The 23,750-nt window shown below is 39.4% G+C and overlaps 1 protein-coding gene across 1 annotated transcript in view; it reads left to right on the top strand.

The window, feature by feature from the left end:
- BMPR1A (bone morphogenetic protein receptor type 1A) overlaps positions 1–23,750 on the top strand; it is a 137,472-nt gene that overhangs the window by 92,857 nt on the left and 20,865 nt on the right. Inside the window, exons 3-5 of the mRNA XM_030334758.1 lie at positions 12,016–12,234; positions 20,275–20,437; positions 21,257–21,359. Coding sequence (XP_030190618.1) covers positions 12,168–12,234; positions 20,275–20,437; positions 21,257–21,359 — 333 coding nt within the window. The 5' untranslated portion in view covers positions 12,016–12,167. The remainder of the gene's footprint in view (positions 1–12,015; positions 12,235–20,274; positions 20,438–21,256; positions 21,360–23,750) is intronic.

Below are 23,750 nucleotides of genomic sequence, written 5' to 3'. Positions count from 1 at the left end.
TCTGCTTACTGAAGTATTGCACTCGAGCTTGGACCGTTTGCAGTTCCCTTTGTCAGACCACATTGTACGAAAGAAAGGGCTGTGTTTTCTCTTTCTCTGTGATTATTTCCACAGTTGTTTAACTTGTTATAACTATGTGGTACTGTCAGAAGTATAACCCAAGCCATTGTTTGCCTTAAGCAGTATTTTAGATCCTGAGAAGTTACGTTTACTTATACAAGACTTTCTTAAGACCTTTTAATTTATATCTTAGACTTGAGTATATGCAGTGAAAACAGTGGAAAATTTTCCCCACAGGATCTTGACACACGTCAGGGCTCAAAGTGAGCAGAAGGAAGTGGTGTGGTTTTTGTATCATTTCAGTTGTGTTGAGATAAGGAAATGGAATAGTTTATCCAGAGTACAGCCCTTTTGAGAAGGTTTCATTTGTATATAAAAGAAATTGGCATAATGTTTTCATTCTTTCTGCTATATTTGAGTCATTCCCTCAGCAAATACTGAGTACCAGCTCTTCTTGGTGCTGGCCAGACACTCTTCTTGGTGCTGGCAATACAGAGTGAAAAAATAGACTAACACCCTTGCCCATGTGGGGCGTACATTCTGGAGCAGGTAGCAAGCAGTAAGCGAGATAATTCGTAAAATGTATATCAAATTATAGGGTGACAAGTGCTGAAGAGAAAAAACAGATATAAATCTGGGAAGGAGGATATGAGTGCTAGGGGTGAACACCAACACTGTCAATAAGAACGAGATATTTGAGTAAATCCTTGGAAGAGGTAAGGTATCAACTCATACAGATGTCTGGGGGGGGGGAACGCTCTGGGTGGCGGGACCCATGGACATCAAGGTGTCCTGCAGCAGGGCCAGGCCTGGCGTGTCCTGGGACGGGGGGCGCGCAGTGCAGTTGGAGTGGAGGAGCTGGGGTCCTGTGGGCCATTGGAGACGTCAGCCCATACTGTGCATGAACAGGGGAGTGATGTGACCTAACATGCTTCCTGTCACCACTCTGCTGTGTTGACAATATACTGTAGGTGGGCAAGGGTTCAAGCAGGGAGACCAGTTAGGAGGCTGTCTCAGTAATCCAGGTAAACAGTGTTGGTGGCCTGGACTAGAGAGAGGTAGTGAGAAGCGCATATGTTTTGGGTATATTTTGAAGGTAGAACGAGCAGGATTTGCTGACAGATAGGATATGGAATATGAGAAAGAAGGAAGGAGTGGTGAAGAATGAGTCCCAAGATTTTAGGCCTGGGAAACTTGGAAAGTAGAGAGGCTGTTAGCCGACATGGGAAAGACTGAGGGGCTAGCAGATTTGGGGAGTAAGAGTTTCTCTTTATGTAGCTGCTGGTCACGTTTTTAAGTAAATTTGTATACTGCTTGAGCTATCTTTAAAGTAACTCTTTCTCACACCAGTCTCTGTTGTTGTTGAGTTTATTCAGAATTACTGATTTTATGCTAACCCAGAATATTCAAGTGTGCCTTTCCCTTAAGCCTTCCTATCAACTAGAATGTTTTTGGTTGTAACGGAAAAACTGACTCTCTCTGACCTAAAAAAATAAAGGGAATTTATTGACTGTAAACTGACAAGTGCCTGAGTAATTCAGGCTTCAGGCAAGGTTGCTGCTCACTGACCACTCTAAGGACCTGGCTTCTTTTCGTGTCTTGGCTCTGCCTTCTGGTTCCCCTCCGAGTCCCAGCATAGCTGCCAAAAGCCTCTTGGGCTGCTGTTTTCTTATGCATGTTCAGTCTGAAAGAGTGACTGTGTCTCTGCAGGCACAGCCACAGTCCTGAGTCCTAGTATTAGACGAGCTCTCCTTGTAGCGTGGGGGGATAGAATATGCCAAGTGGCCGAGCCTGGGACGCCTGTACTCCTGAGCTTCAGGGGAACCTGTGTGCTCTGAATTTTTTTAAAAAAAATTTGTAAGTAGAGAATAAAGTGGAGAAGAAATGTCGGTTGATTTTTCAATTGTTTTTACATTGTGTAAGCACCGTGGTTAATACAGCAAGACGATAATTTTTTTTTAAGTGGTCAAGTGAGAAGAAAAAACAGTAAAGTAAAATTGCATTCAGAGGTTAGTTTGATCAAGATAATTTTTCTTCTGGGGCGCCTGGGTGGCGCAGTCGGTTAAGCGTCCGACTTCAGCCAGGTCACGATCTTGCGGTCCATGAGTTCGAGCCCCGCTTCAGGCTCTGGGCTGATGGCTCGGAGCCTGGAGGCTGTTTCCGATTCTGTGTCTCCCTCTGTCTCTGCCCCTCCCCCGTTCATGCTCTGTCTCTCTCTGTCCCAAAAATAAATAAAAACGTTGGAAAAAAAAATTTTTTTTAAAATAAAAAAAAAGATAATTTTTCTTCTTAGAGGTCTAATGCTGTTGCTTCTTGAACATCTAGAACCGCAGAGGAGCCTTCAGATAATAATGAAAAATGATAGGTCATTTAGTCAAGAATCCATATTTCTCAACAAGGGGAGGACTATGGACATTGGGTTGAACCGATTCTTTAAGGGATCGTCCCTGCACATTGAATTGCATTTTCTATTTTGGTCCCTTGTCACCAACCAAAAATTCACTCGCATATTTCCAGATCTTCTTAGGAAGGGACACATTTGCAGAAACTCGTGACTGTTTTTGAAAAGGTGTTGTTTCATACTGAGGGCATGATTTGGTTTCCTGAGTGAAATATAGACGGGGGCTTTTGGTTGTTATTTTTGAAGTTCTGCTTGATTTTTTCTTTCCTTGTTCTGGAAGTTGGTTATATTCCACTTAAAGATTGATTTAGGGGCACCTGGTGGTTCAGTCGGTTAAGCATATGAGTCTTGATTTCAGCTAAGGTCAAGAACTCACGGTTCATGGGTTGGAGCCCCACAATAGGCTCTGCACTGACAGTACGGAGCCTGCTTGGGATTCTCTTCCTCCTTATCTCTCTGCTGCTCCCCCAGCTTTTGCGCTCACTCTCTCTTTCTCTCTCTCTCTCAAAATAAATATTTTTTTAAAAAAGATTGATTTAGCATTTGAATTAATTTTTTGGCCAGAGGGATTGATTGAGTTAACTCAGGAAAGTCTTTGATTACATGTAGTGTTGCTTAAGGAAAAGAAAAATCTGCTTTGATACCAAAATTTTGGTATTCTTCAAGCATTTTGATTTGGGGTCACATAGGTTAGAATAGAAAGCCTAGCCAGTCCTGAACAAATATCTAACTTCGATGGGTTATAATTATTTGTGGGAGAAAAATTGAAGTGTAATGAGTCTAGAAGAATTCATTCCTAGGGTCAAAATGTCTTCGATCTCTTTGAATATATATTAAAACACACTTTATAGCACTTAGGAAATATTAGCTATGTTGTTGGTTCCTCTTTGATGAAGTGAATACATAGAAAATATGTGTGTAGTGCGTGTATAGTCAGTTACTCTCTGAGATATGTCTTCTGGAAGTATTTGTATCAATCAGGGCCCAGCCAGGAGCCCTGAAACCATACTGGCTGTTTTCACAGGAAGAATTTGGTATAGGGAATTGACTACCCAGGTATTAGAGAATTGAAAAAAGCTAAAGGAACACTGGGATTAAGCAGCAATGGTCATTGTGGGAAGCAGATACCACCCCTAGGAGACTGAGTTTTCAGAACCTAGAGGAGAAAGTGTGTCCCTGTGGAGGCAGCTAAGAGCCCGGCTGCTGCTGGCACCTCAGGAGCTCAGAGCATAGGTCTTGAGGAGCTGGCACTCAGATCTTGGAGTGCAGGCACCAGTGAGTCTGAATGGGGGCCCTGGGGCTGGTTCTGGGAGTGTGGAAGGAAGCTGAAACCTGGAACCTACTTCTGCCGCCTGTGTGGAGGGTGTGAATCAAGTAGATGGTGGGAACAGCGAAGTTGGGAAGAAGGAAGTCCCTCTTCCAGCTTTCTCTGTTCCCCTGGTTCCCTTGTCGGCTGAGCCTGTCAGGGAGCCAGCTGGTGAAAGACCCAGCTCAGTATCACAGAGCTGAGTACTGAGATTTTTTTTTCTTTCTGAAAAGCAGTGGTGTGTAATAAGAGGCATACTGGTTTCTCTTTTTTTTCTCATTACCTACCAGCTCCTGACTTTGCAGTAACAAGTAGAATTTGGGCTTTGTCAGCAGCAGACTTGCCTCTTACTGGTTGTGTGCACTTGGGCAAGTTTCTTAACTTTGCTGAGCTTCACCTTTTCCTTGTAGAGTTGTGAAGATGAAATAAAATCTCACGTGGCTCAATAAAAAATAACTTCCTGTTCGTACTTACTCATGTACTAACTGGATGGAACACAGCCTTTGGGGTTCGAAGACCCAGGTTTTAGTTGTTCCTTCAAGTTGCCAGCTATTTGAAATTCAGCAAGTTGCTTTAGCTCTCTGAGCCTGTCTTTTCTCTGTCAAAGTAGAAATAATTTTACTCACTGTTAGGGTCATACAGATGGTATAATGCACGTAAAACTAATTTGCAAATTATAAAGATGATGATATGGTAACATAAAGTTACCATTAAATAGTATTTGAGTTTCTCTCATTTAATCTGCACAGAAGACCTAGATCTGTCTCATGCGAGACCCTGAACTCTTCACTGCCACATTATACTGATTTTGTCCGTGTAAAAATACTGTGCGGAAAACGCAGACAGTATTGCTCACCATTACCTCTAATGCACCTGCGGGGTGACCAAACGCTGTCCCTCCTGGGCATCTCTGTAACCACTAATTCACTTCACTTTTTTTTTTTGTTTTTTTTGGTCATTTGTGTTTATTCCAGAGGAGAGACAGAACAACACCCAGACCATTTCAATTAACAGCTGGCAGTAAGAATCTCTTCTGAGTGCGGATGTGCCAAAGATTGGTGTATAGCATGATCTAGTTCTAATTATTTGTGAGCTTTTTCATTTAATAAAATGAAACCAACTGAAAAACTAGAGTCATTAAGTTAGGGGATTTGTAGTATAAAGTTGAATGGTTGAAAACAGAGTATCTCCTGTTTTGGAAAATACTTCATAAACCAAGAAGCATTTATTGTGCATCTACTATAGAGGCCCCTGGTGAGGGTGTAAGGCATATAAATGCATCACCAATGTATAATACCATCCTAGTTTGAATTGCCTTTCTGTTCCTGGAAGAATTCATACTTGTGTTGGGGAGAATGGTCTCTTGGCACAGAAGGAAAGTGAAAGGTTTTGAATAAAGAGGAGATGATTAAGCAGGAATACAAAGGTTAAAAGTGTTAAATTTGCTTTGAATAAATAATTGAGCTTTGGGGAAAAGTTAAGTCTAGTTAGGAAGTAATTTCAGTGGCGATGATGAAATTAGTGACCTCAAGGTGTTGGAAGACATGGCAGTTAGAAATGTCTTTGTAAAGTGGAACTTCTCTATCCCGACTGTAGCTTGGAATTTAGTAAGACTTTCCAAAAGACCTTATTATGAATGTCTCACTCATCACAAATTCTCACAGCATAGCCTCCAAGGCAGGCTTTTGGTGAGATTCCTGTGTATTACCACAGATACACTTACATAACTATTTATTTAAGCATGTTATTTTCTTAAGGGTTTATGTTTAGATTTGGGTGAGATTGTTTTTTACACTGATATAAAAATAACCGTGAATGGTGATACTACGGTTGCATGTGTATATATTAGCTTAGGAATTGATGGGGGTAGAGGTTAGAAATGGGCAAGGAATGGATGGGTGGCTCGTTAAGAGAAAAGACAATATTCTTATGCTAATCCAAGCTCTGGATAAGGAGCACAGCAGCCATGCAAACAATGGCTGTGGAGCCAGAAAGTCTGCAGTGAGTCTAGTCCTTCTCAGAAAGCTTGTCAGACCAGGCGCCTGGAGCTGCCTTAGGGGGAGGGACCCCTGGAAGGGGGAGTTTTCTCCTCACTACTTTATGGAATTGGCAGGTGGCCAGCTTGTTGAAAATTCCCAAACCTCACTACTAGAAAGTAAAAATTAAGGGTGGGGGGCTTAACGGGAAGAGGAAAGAATGACTTTAGTCTGTTTTTTCAGCTGACTTCAGCCTTTTCCTGTTTTGTTTTGTTTTTTTTTTTTTAATTCTGATTGAACTGTTGGTTCTTCCTGTTTGCAAAGCTTTATAACTTTTTATTTAAAAAGAAATTATATATATTTTAGTGAATAATTTGCCTTAGTTTTATTTTCCTGAAGAAGAAACGGCACCAGTCTGTGTGTATAGCAAAGGAGAGTAAATGTATCTAGATGCCTATTTGGACTAAATATTTTAAAATAACTGTTAAACACCAGCATCATTTAGAAATTTTGATCATGTCACATTTCAAATATCTGCATTTCCTTATATCCTTAGCTTGGCAAGATTAGATATTTTAAATTTTAATATAAAAATTCCAGCAAATCGTTCTAGGAATTTAAAAAATATATTATTTTCAGATGTTCGAATTATAAAATACCCTGTTTCAAGAATGGTTGCAAACTATGGTTACTGTTTTGTTATATCGTGATTACAGAAACAATATGGTGGGACAAATAAAGGGAAGGTCATCAGTATTTATATTATGAATAATAGTAATTACAACAATAAAACAGACATTTGTTATTTATCAAATGGTTAATACTGAGACACGTTGCTAACTTGTTTGGGTTAGTAATATCATTCCCATTTTGTGGCTAAGGAAAAGAGCACGTGTTTAACAGTATATAGAGTAGAACCAGGGACTGTTTTCTCCCCACGAAAATGAACCTTACTTGTTGAGATAATTTTAAAACAAAGAACATACTTTTGATTACTCCTTTGAAAGAAAGATGGATGTTACTTACATTAACCAGTTCTTTGGGCGTTGTAACTATCTTATACTTTCGTTGTTATGCTCTGATTTGACTATGCTTTCCAGACTTTTCTGTTTTTTGTTTGGCTGCACAATAACTTACAGTGATTAGGCTTTTTATTATTTCAGCAAATTTCTCATAATGATTGTGTTATATAGCAGTGGGTGTTTTCTGTTGCTGCTCAACAAATTACGCCAAAACCTAGCAGCATCAAACAACCATTTATCATCTCCTACATTTTCTGAGGGTCTGGAATCCACCAGGGGCTTAGCCGGCTGGGTCTAGTGTAGGGTCTCATGAATTGTACCTGTGAAGCTGCCAGGTCCATGTGCAAGGTAGCTCACTCACATGCTGTCAGCAGGAGGCCTTGGCTCCTTGCTGCAGGGCCTTCTCTGTAAGGTTGCTTGAGTTGAGTGTCCTTATAACATGGCAGCTAGCTTCCCTCAAAGTGGGTATTTCAAGAAAGAACAAGGAGGAATCTGAAATGCCTTTTATGATCCAGCCTCAGAAGTCATACCCTGTTGTTTCCATTTCATTTTATTTGTTAACAGTGACTCATTAAGACCAGTGGGAATTCTAGGCATGGAATTAGGCTCCACCTATTGAAGGTACTGTCAGAGCATTTGTAGACTTATTTTAGATCACCACAATGGTTTTTTGGTAGATTTCTTTTTTTTTTTGACCTGTTAAAACATACCACTTGTGAATAGTTTATATTCCAGCTGTGCTAATCTACACTATGTTAATATTGCACAGGATAGATCCTGGACCATGAACTTATTTTATCACTGAATGACAAATAAATGTATATGGTTTCAATGCTTTTATTTATTTATTTATTTATTTATTTATTTATTTTAATGTATATTTATTTTTGAGACAGAGAGAGAGACAGAGTATGAGCAGGGGCGGGGCAGAGAGAGAGGGAGACACAGAATCCAAAGCAGGCCCTAGACTCTGAGCTGTCAGTACAGAGCCGGACGCAGGGCTCAAACCCATGAATCTTGAGATCATGACCAGAGCCAAAGTCGGACACTGAACCGACTGAGCCAACCAGGCGCCCCTGTGGTTTTAATGCATTTATTAATCCAGTTTTTAAACAAACATTGGTGTTCTGGGACCCTCTTCTCTTTTCATTCTGAGAAGGCCATCTCACTCAGAGCCATAGCTTCAAATACCTCTGTGCTATTGACGTAATAGATTTATATCTTCAATACCAAGTGTGTCCTTTAAGCTTCAGGACCAGGTGCCCATTAGCCATTTCCCTTTGGGTAATCTCCAATGTCTAAAATTGAACCCTTGATCTCTTCCCCTCATTCCTTTCAAAATCCACTTGTCCTCATCTCAGTAATTGCTCATGCCGGAAACGTAGAGATCTTCTTTGACCCCTCACTCTCCCTTACCCCCACATCTAATTCATTACTAAGCCCTACCAAGTCTGTTGGTGAAGTATCCACCCACTGTACCACCACCACCCAAATCTTAACCACCATTGTCTTTCTCCTGACTACTACACTGTCCTTACTGTTCTGTTAGCTTCTGCTTTTGTCCCCTCCAGTCCATTACATAGAAACCAGGTAATTGCCTTCCCATCCCACTTGGATTTAAAGCCCAAATCCTTCATCTGCCCTTGCCTGATCTGGTCCTTGTCTCTCTTGTTTCTTCAGACCCCCGTGCTACCAACTATCCCTTATTTTCAGAAATATCATTGTTCCATTGCTCCTTTCTGCCTCAAGATCTTTGCATAGGCTGTTCCTTATGCCTAGAATTCACCCCCATTTCTTTATCTGGCTAACTCTTTTATTCTCTAGATCTCACCTTGAATGTCACTTTTGAGCATGGCTTCCCTTAGTCTCTCCAGATGAGAATAAGTCCCTACCCCATTCCTCTCTAGGACCTGGCACTTTTCTTTCCTCACACTTACCACAAGTTATGATTACATATGCTTTGTACTGTCTTGTTCAGTGCCTGTCTTTATTGTCTTGTTTAATGACTATGAACTCCATGAAGGCTGGGTCCATTTTGCCCTCATCAGTATATTCTCAGTGTCTAATACAGAATCATGTATGTAATAGGTACTTAATAAATATTTAGGAAATAAGTTAATAGTCAGTGACAAGAACACCATTCCTGTGAGACTTCAGAGTTAGAAGGAACCCGATGAATCACTTACTTGGTGTAGTCTCCTTTCCAGCTTGTCTGTCCTTGACAGAGGTGCATTCACACTTTGTTCCTTTGATATTCTGTGAGCAAAGACCACCCCCCCCACCCCCCTGCCTTCTTTGAGTTGTATCTGAAGTGTAGTTATTTCCCTATCCTTTGCATTCCTGTCATTCTTCTCTAAAGTGTTGAAGGGGCCTGATCAGGTGGAATAAAGTAAGGTGGTGACCCTCTTTGATTACAGCAGTGTGCTTCTAGCCCTGCTTGATAATATTGCCTTTATGTCTTAGCAGTTGTCATAAGTGCTGATGCATATTGAGCTGGTAGTCAGCTAAAACCCATTATTTTACTTTTAAAGATTAAGGCTTCCGATTGTTGGATTACAGCTGAGGCAATTGAAGCCATTTTACCTTTAGCCTTCCCTTGGCTGTTGGCTGTTCTCCATACAAGTTATTGCAGGGTTTTAGGCTATCAGAATTTCTTGAAGTTGGGAGTGGCATAGATCATACCTGTTACTTCCTGTGCCATGTATAAACCTATATGAGGGGAGGAAACTTATTGAGCACCTCTTCCATACCAGGCTTCATGATGTATAATTTACGTTGTATAATGCACATAAAATATCCAGCAGGGCAGTCTAGGGTAGTAGGTAACACATGGACTCTGGAATCAGATCTCCTTGATTAGAATTGGAGCCCTGCCACTTACCAATTGTATGATCTTTGATAAATTTCTTAAACTCTGCTTGCCTCAGTTTCCTCAGCTGTGAAATTAAAATAATACTTGCACCTACCTGATAAGGTGGTTGTGATGATTTGATAAATTAATACTAATATATTCAAAGCATTTATAATGGTACTGGTACGTAATTAGAGGTGACTGTGTGTTAGCTATTACCTCATTTAGTTCTTAAAATAATTATGAGTTAATAATGTAATTTTAGTTTTACAGATAAAGAAACTCACCCAGAGAGGTTAGGTTACTTATTTTCGGCAGATCAGGATTCGAACTTGTGTCCACAGATAACAGTCACAGGTCTCATATTTATTTTCTATATTTGAAATCACACATAATTCCCTGCCTATGAAAGGGACTGAAAGTGGCAGGTGCTTAGAGCCTCACCGGCTGCTTTGCAAGGTGCCTTGGTTGTCCCTGTAGTGAGGCTAGACCACATACTATCTTTAAATAAATTGATGAGGAAAAACAGTAGCACTAAAATATGGAACCAGTCATAGCAGTCAGTGTCCTGTCCAAGACTGTGAGCTCCTTGAAGCAGAGATGGTCATATTCGTATTTGTATTCTAGTACCTTGCACTTGTCATATGCACTCAGAAAGTGCTGTTGGTGGGTGGGTAGGTGAGGGAGTGAGTGAATAAGTGAGTGAAAATATAAAATATGGAGGCAGGAGAGCTAGTGCGAGAGGCAGAAGTGATGTCAGGACTTTTGGCCTGGGTGACTGAAGAGATGGCGCCACCCTCTGTGATAACAAGTGGAGGAGGAGGAGGCAGGCCTAGAGGGTTGGAAGCAAAGTTAATACATTTGATTTAGACGCGTGGTGTGTAATCCTAGCAGAGACATTTAATAGGCAAATGGAAGTATGGAGAGAGATCACGGCTGGAGTTACACTGCAAACGTCTTTTGACTTTGAAACCTGAAACAAGCATCCCTAGAATCACAATTGTATAATTTCAAGAAGGGAGTTTTCCCAAGAAATGCAATTAAGTCACAGTGTAGATGTTGTTCTGTAATTATTTTACACTTTACACCCTACACTCTCAGCACTTCTGAAGATGGGAAGCAGTTTAATTTCATAGTAGAGAAGTGAGAAATGGCAGAGATTTTGGAAGTGAGCCATATGTAAAATACACAATATAATTGACACTCTGTAAACCTTACTTCCTCAATCCTGTCAGTGTCTTTGGAGAGCCAATTAAAGTGGAAAATTCTTAGGTTGATAAAATAGAAAGTTCAGGTTATTTATGGTAGAAATCACGCCAGGAGTAATTGCATCATAAATAAAATATTTTTCATTCAGGAATAGTTTAGGCTGAAATCAGTAAAATCAAATTGCTGGAACCAATAGGATGGGAGGAAAAACAGAATTATATTCGTCTATAAACAAACTAGTGTGGCTTTTTTTGTTACCTATTTAACTATTTTATAATAACCAAACCTTAACTGGGGAGGTTATGTTTCACATCATCCATCCTAAAAACTTAGTTTTATACTAGTGAAGTCAGATTTGCAATATTTTAGGAAAATAATTTTAAGATATATTTGTTTTAATGATGACACACACTGCATATTTTAATATGTATGATTATCTTGGTAGGCTTTTTTTCTATAGAATGAGTTATTATAAAGACTTGAGGTGTTTTTGTCACATCTACTAGGATTTGAAAGATTATGATGAATATCTTCATGTTTTAAAGTTTTTATTTATTTTTATTTGAGAGAGAGAGAGAGAGAGAGAGAGGGAGGAGGAGGGAGAGGGAAAGGGAGAGGGAGAGGGAAGGAGCATGTGTGCACAAGCACTTGTGCACAAGCCCACAAGCCGGGTAGGGGCAGAGAGAGGGGGGACAGGATCTGAAGCGGGCTCTGCATGCACAGCAGAGAGCCCGATGTGTGGGGCTCAAACTCACAAACTGAACTGTGAGATCATGACTTAAGCCAAAGGCAGATGCTTAACCGACTAAGCCACCCAGGTGCCCCAATAGCTTCGTATTTTAAAGTTAAATTTTCCTGCTTTATTCTTAGTATATTTAGAAATGTTCTTGTTAGTAGTAAAACAATTACTTTAGAGCAGCCAGAAAAGACTATTGGGATTATTTAGTGTATTTATTTTATCTGTGGTTAATCTAAGATCAGGAATGGTGGCAACCTATTACTGAATTATTTAAGTTTCTGAACTACAGTGCCTTTTTACTGTTGTTGTTGTAAATAAAGATAGCTTTAATCTTTAAAAATGTATTTCATCATTTAAAGGTATGTTTGAGCATTTGTTTTTCTCTCTTAGTTTTGAAACTTTCCAGAATTCAGTTATATTCATTACCTTTTTTTTAATTTTTATCTTTCAGGAGTCAAGAGAAAGCAGTGGAAGTTGGAGTCATTGTCAAGTGATTGAGACCTTTTACAAGAAAATCTCTTTGAATAAGAGTAATTAAAATTAGTGACCTAACAAGACCAGTTATTAGAGGTCACAGTATACAGGAAACATTAAAACTGAACAATGACTCAGCTGTATATTTACATCAGATTATTGGGAGCCTATCTGTTCATCACTTCTTATGTTCAAGGTAAATCAGTGTTTTTTTAAGTAATCTTATATTTTTTAGTAATTTATTTCTATATTTGAAACACTCATTCTTGCAATTGATCTTTCAACTGATGTCCCTTTTTGAACAGTTAGGCTAATATGCCAGCATAGCTTTTAAATAAAGAGGCAAAGGGGCGCCTGGGTGGCGCAGTCGGTTAAGCGTCCGACTTCAGCCAGGTCACGATCTCGCGGTCCGTGAGTTCGAGCCCCGCGTCGGGCTCTGGGCTGATGGCTCAGAGCCTGGAGCCTGTTTCCGATTCTGTGTCTCCCTCTCTCTCTGCCCCTCCCCCGTTCATGCTCTGTCTCTCTCTGTCCCAAAAATAAATAAAATTTGAAAAAAAAAAAAAAATTTTAAATAAAGAGGCAAAGAGTGAGGCACAGAACAAATACATGCCGGGTAATTTTGAACTTGACTGTGATAGAAACATTTTCAAGTATTTGTAAAATCTTAGCTTCTCAGAACCTATTCTCTTATCCGTAACATAGGTATTATGATGTGCAATATTAAGTCTTGTGAGGATTAAATGAGATAAAGTATAAAATAAAGTATCTGACCTAGTAAGACTAAGACACAGGTAGTAGAAACTGAAGACTTAATTTTTCAAATTCCTGTCCTCTTTAAAATACAATAAGGGATAAATGTAAATAATTAAAAAAATCATTTTGTCATTAAAAATCTTCAGAATGGTAAGTTGCACTTGCGTGTGTTAATACTAAAATTTTTTCATAGAATACTCAAAGTTTTACTTACTAACAACATTGTAATTTTGTGTTCACTGCTTGTAACTCCCAAACAGGAAATTATTGTCATGACTCTGCGGGTCATATGGGCTATATTTGCACGTGGGCTTTTTCCTGTATGGTTTAATTAGGACATTATTCCATACTGAAGAGATAGTACTACTTTGCAAAAGGATTTTAGAGTAAAGTTATTAGGCATCTTCATTTAAGTTTATGTCTTGACAGATCGTTTTTTCATAATGTTTCTTCATTCACAGCGACAAAGGTTAATATCTACCAACAAGAGATACTATTAAGAGCACAATTTTTTTTTTAACATTTTTGTTTTAAAGAGTGAACATAAAAATAAAATCTAGAGCTTCTCCATATTTTGTCATAGGTGTAATTAATATCTTTATTATTTTCTTGCTCAGAACACAGCCCACTTCCAAAAGCCACTTTTTTGTGTGTGAAATACCAAATTATTTAATAAAACACCTTTATTTTAACAGCTCTTGTTGTATGTCTTGTTGATCAGCATTAACCAAAGTGTCATAGTTTTGAAGATGAGTTAAATTAATAATAACATTTCCTACCTTACCCCCAGGTAATCAGTATTTGATGTTAAATTTTCTAAAAATCTATATAGATCACACAGGCAATATGATACAAAATTCTTTCCCTACCCTGATTCAAGTTGCTCTATAATAAACTTTCATTAGATGAAATAAATTGATATTTAGTTATCAGGCATAAATAAAAAAATCTCAATAAGAATTATATTTCTGTGATGAAGAGCAAAATTTGTTACATTTCCTTTCAAAAAGATTAGTTTGATAGTTGGTTCCAATGATAAGATAAAGGGATGCCTGGGTGGCTCGGTCATTTAAGCATGGGACTCTTGATTTCAGCTCAGGTCTTCATCTCACGGTTTGTGAAATCAAGCCCTGTGTTGGGCTCTGTGCTGACAGTGCGGAGCCTGCTTGGGATTCTCTGTCTCCCTCTCACTATCCTTCTTTCTCTGTCTCAAAATGAATAAATAAACATTAAAAAAAATGTTCAATAAATTTCAGTATAAAAAAATGATAAGATAAAAATATTTAGTCTTGGGGCGCCTGGTGGTGCAGTTGGTTAAGAGTCGGACTTCAGCTCAGGTAGTGATCTTGTGGTTCATAAGTCCAAGCCCCGCATCGACAGCATGACAGCATCTCTGCTCCTCCCCCGACTCACATTTTTTCTCTCTCTCTCAAAAATAAACATAAAAAAACTTCAGTCTTAAAAGAACTAAACCAACATAGAAGAAAATGTTATTTCTTAGAGGATTATTTCTAATGCTATTTCTAAGAAGGATTGCAGAGTGGTTATTAGTGGAAATTACTTTTGACTTGGGCATCATTTGTGTTTTAGGAAAGTAAATTTCTCCATATGTTGGTTTTCTTGTTATAAAATAGAACCAATAACACATATCCTAGATGTAAATAGGAATTTTTTGAACATTAAATGTTATGATTAAGATTAAAGTGCTTTATGTTGCGATTAAGTTACTCAAGTTGGAACAGAAGAATGAGTCACTTGATATTAACATCTAATAGCTATTTAGTCCTTGTTTTTGGCTTGGTCACACATTTTAGAAGTGGATTTTAGCTTTAAGTAACTGATTACTCCACAGTGACTTGAACAAATAATTTTTGATGTAGATGGTAGGTATTTCCTGGTATTCATTCAGTAGTTCAGTGGTGTCAAGTTTGACATCTGTAATTTTCTTGGCCTCTCCTTAATGGTTACAAAATGGCTTCTGTACCTACACTGGAGGAAGGAAAAATGGGGAAAGGTTCAGCGCTGACCTCAACTGGACATTACTTCAGGAAAGCAAACTGTCCCCAGAAACTAACCTTCTGCTGGCAGATTTTATCTTGTTTTGTTGGATAAACTGAGACAGTTGCTAAGGCTACTAGAAAACTGAGAGACAGGACTGACTGTCATAGTCAGCTCAGATTCATCTCAGTCCATTGCTTCCCAAGACCAGAGTTTGGTCAGCTGAGAAGACAGGGAAAATAGATATCCTTTGGACAACTAAAAGAGTCTGGGACAGATTTTATCTCTTCTGTCATTTAAGATGTTTTCAGTCTTAGGTTACAAACAAAACAATTCAAAATAGCTTAAACAGTAAGGAAAATGTTGTATCACAAAACGAGAAGTCTGAAGGTAGGGCAACTTCGGTAAGTTAATTCTGTGGCTCATCACATTCTTTCTCTATTTCAACAGTGTTGTACTCCACCTATTAATTTAGTCCTGGGTTAACTTACTTCATGGCCACAGGTGGCTACTGTGGAGCCAGATGTCACATGCAGATGTGGCAAATTTGGGTTGACAACATTAAGTAGAAGAAGAGTGGATGTCTCTCATGGCTCTTTTGTTGTTGTTGTTGAAGTTTATTTATTTATTTTGAGAGAGAGCAAGCGAGCGTGAGCAGGGAAGGAGCAAAAAGAGAGAAAGAGAGAATCCCAAGCAGGCTCCACACTGTCAGCGCACAGTACAATGCGGGGCTTGATCACATGAACCGTGAGATCATGACCTGAGCCGAAATCAAGAGTTGGACACTTAACCAACTGAGCCACCCAGGCACCCTCCTCGTGGCTCTTTTTAATTGGTAAAGAAATCTTTCCTCAGACACCTCTCCCCTTCCCTTCCCTTCCCCTCCCCAGCAGACTTCCTTCTAACCTTATTGTCCAGAATTAATTTATGCTTTTGTATAAACAGTGGCAAGGGGAAGGGAACTGAAATTGTTGGATTAGACAAAATAATTGTCTCTACTGAGGGTAGGTCTGTGCTTCTCTGAATCACAGGAGGAGGAGCAAATACTTAAAAAGGGGTGTGGGGTGTGTGTGTGTGTGTGTGTGTGTGTGTGTGTGTGTGTTGCCAGCAAGGTAGAGGGGAGAAAACAACTAATGGCATCTGTTGCAGGGTACCACATTTGTCTACCTAACATCATACATACCCTTCTTACATGCATATACTAAAAGTGCTGGTGTTGGTAGAAATACTCAATTCATGCTCAGAGGGGTATATACATATAACCCAGAGGTTTATGCACATGTTGCTCTCAGCCACTCATATAGTATGTATGTAGTATATAGCCTTGTCCATCAGATTCATATATGCCTCTTCACGGTCCAGCAGTGTGTGGCTAAGGGAGAAATTGTCGGTGCCCGACACACCCAGTATTTAGTGATGAAGAAGAAATAGGATGAGTGCTGTATAAACTCCCATTCAGAAGGGCGACTTGAAAGCAGCCTTCAGTACTCATGTGCCGTAGCACATAGATTAAGGAGAACTGTTACTGATTACTTCATACATGCAATGCATTGATGTCCCATTGGTCTCTGCAGCCCTCCTGCCTTTTGCTTTCTAATTATTCCTATTCTAGACATTCTGCTTTAAGGACAGGGGAGGAGTTTCTGTGCTTTGTACAAAGGAAACCCATAGATTACTAGGAAAGTGAGAAGAATTATTTAGCCGGGAATAAAAATGCAGTAAAGTCAGGGGCGCCTGGGTGGCTCATTTGGTTAACTGTCTGAATTCGACTCAGGTCATAATCTTGCCTTTCATGGGTTCAAGCCCTGCGTCGGGCTCTGTGCTAACAGCTCAAAGCCTGAAGCCTGCTTCAGATTCTGTGTCTGCCTCTCTCTCTCTGCCCCTCCCCTACTCATGCTCTGTCTCTTTCTCTCACAGAATGAATAAACATTTTAAAAAATGTAGTAAAATCATTGATGCCAAAAATTACCATTAATGACAAAGGAACATGGTGTAAATGTGCCTATAGGTAGTTACTTGTATCTTTTAGCTATTGGTCTCCATATTCGTATATATTTGTGTTTTTTTTTTTCTGAGCTGTTACACTAGAGCGTGCAAACTTTAAATATTTTTTGCGTGTGTTTGTTTTGAGATACATCCTAGAGCTTCAGCCCAGCCCCCATAATTTTATGCCATTGTAAATGCAAGACTTGAAAGAGATTGGCAAATTCTAGGAGTTGACGGAAGACCCGCGTGCCTGAGCATGGTGGAGGACAGGTGCTATAAGTTGATGTTGGAGAGGTACAGAGGTTCCAAATCCTGCTGGCAGTAGGCATGGTGAAGGAGGTTGGAGTTTATTCCGAGTGCATATAGAGCCATTAATTGGTTTTAAGCAGGGGAGTGAACAGGATCAGATTTATGTTTATAAGATAACTCTGGCTCCTGTATGGGAAATAGATCAGAGGGGCCAAGAACAGAAATAGGGAGGTCAGTGTGGAGATTCCTATCTCAGAAGTAGCATGCCATGATGGGCCCAGGTAATAGCAGGTGAGCTGGAGAAAAATGGGAAAAACTTGAGATCTATTTTGGAGAGTGAGCCAAAAGACTTGGGGAGACAGGTTTGAAGAGAAAAGTCAAGAGTTCCATTTTGGACAAGCTAATTTTGAGATTACTTACAAGCAGGTCAAAGCTAGAGGGGTAAATCTAGGAACCATAAACAGATTTGCTTAAACTGTGGGAATGGGCGCTGTCACCTAGGGAGGTGGTGCAGAGAAGCTGTTGCTACCTATTTTTCTTTGCATCTGGGCCTCTATTTTGGGAAAGTTTATAACTTTAAGATACAGCTTAGTTTTTCTTGCCTTTGACACCCAGGCTGAGTTTGTGTTACAGGCTCCTTCCTTTGTTTACCTTTGTATTGTATCCCTGTTCACACTGTGTTTATCTGCGTGCTTACCGCCCCTCCCCTTCACTGCCCTCCAAGTTTCTCAAGGACTCCATCAGTTTCCAGCATTCAGTAACTTGCCTGCACATAGCTGGCCTCTAGTTAGTGTTTTGTTAAATAAATATCTGAGGTAATATAAGTTCCAAATGCAAATTATTATAATTAGGATTTTTTATTTCCTAAATTCAGATAGTGTTTGGGAAATTGTGTGTATTAACCATCATAGAACTTTGCATAGTCTAGGTATCCGTGATCTTTAAGTACAGTACAATCTTTGTAAATAAATAATATTTCCATTTGTACCTTATTTTATATTTAATTAAGCCCTTTACTGTCTATTCATTTCTTCTGTATATAACCTCTTGGTGTGAATTGGGAAGGAATTATTATTACTGTTTTTTAGAGCTAGAGAATGAGATTCAGAGAGTACCACCTGTGGACATATTTGGGAGTTGAACCCTTAACTTCTCACTGTTATTTCAGTGTCATTTCTACAACACTACCACTTTCTCTGTGTATCATTAGATTTTTGGAAAATTAATTGCATGTGGTATATTATTTGACGATTTTTCTCCATAGTTAAACGGATGCTTCCTTCTGTTATTGTAATGGGTTTGAAAGCTGGTTAAGAGACTTCAGGTGTCCTCTAGTCCTGGAGTCTTATTCGCTAAATGAGGCCTGGAGAAGTGGTGGCTTCTCCGTGATCACCCAGTGAACTAAACTGTGGTACGACCACAGTAGGAGAATAGTAGACCACAATCCAGGTCTCCTTGTTTTTAGCCTAGTGGATTTCTTCCTTTCCTGGCCACTACCCTCCCTTTTTTTATTTTTGCAGTTGACATTGCTAGCATAAATGAGGTCTTTAAGTTTTGTTATCAGTTTAAAGGATTAAATGAAGATTATTAAAATTCAAGGCATGGAGGGGCGCCTGGGTGGCTCATTCGGTAAGTGATTCTTGATTTCGTCTCAGGTCATAATCTCAAGACTTCGTTGGATCGAGCCCCGCAATCCTGCTTGAGGTTCTCTTTCCCCTCCTCTCTCTGCCCCTTTCCCTGTCCACTCTCGCTGTCTCTCAAGATAAATAAGTAAACATTAAAAAAAAAATTCCGGGCATGGAATCGCTAAAACTTAATTAGCAGCACATTCTCTTCCTGTTATCAAATGTGTGCATATGTGTTACTTTTTCTCTCTTCATCTCACCAGTATGGCTACATTTTAAGTCAAGTCTACATTATGCTTGAACGTTATAATGAAATGTTGCTTATACGCAGTTCTCTTAATATTTTATACCTGTTTGGCTCTACATTTTATTCCTTGGAGGTCAATCCTCCAAGGAATAAGCTAGCCAATTTCAGCTGATTCAGAGGGAGGGAAGAATTACTCACACATTTTAAAAAGTTCTGTTCTGCTTTCAGCCTGAAAGATTCAGTACCAAATATGACAGTATCTGTCATTTGAGGCTACTTGACTCTAATGCAAAAACACAGTTCTGTTTTCATAAGCTAACTACTGCCCTACAGTAACCTTCAGTTTCTGGCAGCATAGTCTGGATTCGAACCAGTGACCTTCAGATAAAGGGCACCAGATAATATGATTAGTCCCCATGCTCTCACAATACCCTTACTTAAGCAATTAAAGTCCAAAGCGAGATGCTTAGTAACTCCACTTCCGCATAGAGGCACAAATAGAGCACTTACTGTTTTTAAGCTAGTCCCAAGTTTTGAGACAAAGGTGCTTAAGAACCATAATTTGTATATATATATATATATTTTTAAGTTTATTTAGTTATTCTGAGAGAGAAAGCATGTGAGTAGGGGAGGCACAGAAAGGCACAGGGAGAATCCCAAGCAGACTCCTCTCTGCTAGTGCAGAGCCCAACACAGGGCTCAATCTCACAAACCCTGAGATCATGACCTGAGCTGAAATTAAGAGTCAAATGGTTAACCAATTGAGCCACCCAGGTGCCCCATAATTTGTGTATTTTTTAATAATTGTAAATAATCTCAGCCTTCCCTGAAGCCATTTCCCATTTTGTACCTTTCTTGTGGTTATGACCATATTGTATGTCTGCCACTCTTGTCTTCCACTGGTGCAAAACTTGTGACATAATCTTCTCCATATGTCCAACAATACCTGGGGCAGTACTCTGTGCATCATAGGTTATTAACAAATGTTAAATGTATGAATGAAATGATTTTTTAACGTTTATTTATTTTTGAAAGACAGAGACAGTGGGAGCGGGGGAGGGCAGAGAGCGAGGGAGACAGAGTCTGAAACAGGCTCCAGGCTCCAAGTTGTCAGCACAGAGCCCGATGCAGGGCTCAAACCCACAGATGGCGGGTTCATGACCTGAGCCAAAGCTAGACGCTCAACCGACTGAGCTACCCAGGCATCCCTGAATGAAATGTATTTTTAATTAAACACATTAGCTGCCATTACATAAGAAAGCTGCCATTACATAATAATTACACACTAAGAAAGCTTAGAAATTTCTCATTGAAAATTGAAATGGAAGAATTAGCTTTTCGGAAATGATGTTTTCACAAATTTCATACTTGAATACAGGGCAGAATCTGGACAGTATGCTCCATGGTACTGGGATGAAATCAGACTCTGACCAGAAAAAATCAGAAAATGGAGTAACCTTAGCACCAGAGGATACTTTGCCTTTTTTAAAGTGCTATTGCTCAGGACACTGCCCGGATGATGCTATTAATAACACATGCATGTAAGTACTTTATGTAGTCCTTAAAGTTATGGGAATAGGATTGCATTTAGTGCTATTTTAAGAATTGTTTACATTGTCTTCGTTGTTTTTTTTTTCTTTAATTTTATATGATATCTTTTACAAAGAGCCAAAAAACTTCGTGTTCTTTGTATGGGAACATTTAGTACTATTAAATGATTGATGTTTCTTTTCTCAGAGTTAACGTTGTAATACAGCTTTTTAAAGGAGATAGAAGGATTTGAATCTGGTATTTGTCTAATGTTTTGAGTTTATTTAATGATCTTTTTATCATAAAGTTTACTGATACTTACTGTAGAAAATTTAGAGATTACCAAAAAAAAAAAACAAAACAAACTCACTCAAAATCTTGTAATTCTAAATTGGTCGAAATATTTTACAGAAAGATAGGCGTGATATTGTGATATTTAATTAATTTTGTATTATTTTGATACAAGTGAGCTCCCAGTCCAATTCTGATTTATATAACCATTTTAATTTTCCTACTTTATTTTATGTTAACTATTCAACACATTTATATATGATCATGTAATTCTATTCCATATTGTTTGGGGACATTGAAGAATTGGCTTACTAGCCAAAAAAATTCCCTGAACAACTGAGTGTCATCAGTTAATTGTCGCCCTGTTATGAAAGTGATAAATGTCCTGTTTTTGTACTTTACTAATAACTGTATGCTCTTTGAATATCACCAAATAGAAAGCAAAAACGTATATATGTAAAATACTGAAATTATATGATAGTTCATCATGTCTTCAATGTGAAGTTATATTTTTTGGTTTTGGGTTTTTTTTCTTTCAGAACGAATGGGCACTGCTTTGCCATCATAGAAGAAGATGACCAAGGAGAAACCACATTAGCTTCAGGGTGTATGAAATATGAAGGATCTGACTTTCAGTGCAAGGTAAGATCTGATTTAGGGCCTGTGAAATAAAGAAGGGAGGGGCCACGTGAAAAGTATTCATTTCCCCAGGAGAAGTGTGCCTGATCTGCACGTCACTCTGTTCTTATAAACCAAGTATATTGGAGGAAGCTTAGTTCTTACTTCAGGTAATATGATTGTGGTAATTGAAGTTCCAGATTATTTTACTTTATTTTTTTTTTTAATTTTTTTTATGTTTATTTATTTTTGAGAGAGAGAGAGAGAGAGAGCGAGCGAGCATGAGGGGGGGAGGGGCAGAGAGAGAAGGAGACACAGAATCCGAAGCAGGCTCCAGGCTCTGAGCTGTCAGCACAGAGCCTGATGCGGGGCTTGAACTCACAGACTGAGAGATCATGACCTGAGCCGAAGTCGAACGCTCAACCGACTAAGCCACCCAGGCGCCCCTATTTTACTTTAAAAAAACGTTTTAAATCATATCCTATTTCTAAATTGTCATGACTGCAAAAAAAAATGTTACAGTATCACCTGTGGATTATCAAATTGACTGGAAAGACTTCAAGGTGATGGGCAAGAATAACCTTTGTATCACTCTGAGACAATGCAGAAACATTAAATCCTTGTAAGGAAATCTCAGTGGAGTTGTTTTAACAGCAGCAGCAAAGGCATCCAAGGGCTGGTAATAAAGAGTTTATGAATATCCTCATGGCTCTTGGTTATAAACCTAATCTCTTCAAAATCCTGTATAGTAATTTTGCCCCAGGGATTCTTCCAGCTTTAGATAGAACCGTTTGTACACAAATTTAAGCTTCAACTATTTTAGGAAATGATTCACATTATTAAGAAACTCTCAGGATTGATATATGTTCCAATCTCTGCTAAAAGTTTGGGATCCATGTGCCCCCTCTGCACATCTCCCTTCCCCCCCACACACATGTATTGCATCCCATCTACTTCTTTTATTTTAATGTTTATTTTTGAGAGAGAGAGAGCACACAGAGGAGGGGCAGAAAGAGGGAGACAGAGGATCCCAAGCAGACTCTGCACTGACAGCAGAGAGCCCGATGCGGGACTCGAACTCACGAACCGTGAGATCATGACCTGAGCTGCAGTCAGATGCTTAACCGACTGAGCCAATCAGGCCCCCCTCGCCCCCCCCCCCCCCGCCAATTTATTTTCTTCTTCCCCTCCCCCTCCTCCTCCGAGAGAGAAAGAGATAGAGTGACTATCTTAAGCAGGCTCCATGGCCAGCCCGATGTGGGACTTGATCTTAAGACCACCCCAACCCCAGGGCTCTATTTCATAACCAACCGTGAGATCATGACTTGAGCTGAAATCACGAGTTGGATGCTTAACCAACTGAGCCACCCAGGCACCCCTCATCCCATCTATTTTCTAGGTGTGACACCTCTAGTGACAAGGGCTCATTACCTCCCAAGACCATCTATTTCATCTGTACTAATGACCTGACGTGATCTTTACAAAGCTTTTCCTCCTAATGACTACAAATCTCTCCCTGCCCCTTTGGATCAAATCTAAAGCCTCTTTCATATGACAGCCTTTTACTGTGTGAAGGAAGTTTTTTGGTCTGTTTGTGTGGTCCTGTGTTCCTCCCCATTCCTATAGTCTTTGCCTATAGGTGAAAATGATAGCTCACAGTCCCCTCCACTGCTCCATGTCTGATCAGCTTCAGAGTTACACTGATTTCTCAGCATAATATGCAGAATTGAGTGTGGTCCGACCTGGGGTGGGAGGGGGGAACGCAGAGAATAAGTAACTCCTTTCCTTTTCCTAAATACAGCCAGATCTCATGTTGGATGTTGGATGTTGGATTGTTACACCACACTTTGAAACATACTGAGCTACCTGTCAGCTAAAATCCCCGTCTACCACTTATGCTACTGCTGAACCATATCTCTTAGATTCTATATTGATTCTTTGGTTTCTTGCCACAAATAAGAGGATGGAAATGGAATGAGTTTTTGAGAATAGTTGTTATATACCTGTCTATGTTAAATTTTATCATATTAGAATTAGCCCTTTGGGGGTGCCTGGGTGGCTCAGTCGGTTGAGCATCTGACTTCAGCTCAGGTCATGATTTCAGTTTGTGGGTTTGAGCCCCACGTTGGGCTCTGTGCTGACAGCTCGGAGCCTGGAGCCTGCTTCGGATTCTAGGTCTCCTTCTCTCTCTGCCCATCCCCTGCTTGTGCTCTGTCTTTCTCTGTCTCTCAAAAATAAATAAGTAAATAAATGTAAAAAAAAAAAAAAAAAAAACAAACCAAAAAACGAATTAGCCCTTGCTGTAATTTGGCAGGATTTGGGGGGGGGGGGGGATGATAATTTAATTATTTCTTGCAGTTTTATGCCATTTGCATGTTTATCAACCACATATTCTATACATTTTTTTAATCACTA

The sequence above is a fragment of the Lynx canadensis genome, chromosome D2, assembly GCF_007474595.2.
Source record: "Lynx canadensis isolate LIC74 chromosome D2, mLynCan4.pri.v2, whole genome shotgun sequence".
Classification (NCBI taxonomy): domain Eukaryota; kingdom Metazoa; phylum Chordata; class Mammalia; order Carnivora; family Felidae; genus Lynx; species Lynx canadensis.
The sequence above is the reverse complement of the archived record's forward strand: the minus strand, read 5'-3'. Positions and strand labels throughout refer to the sequence as shown.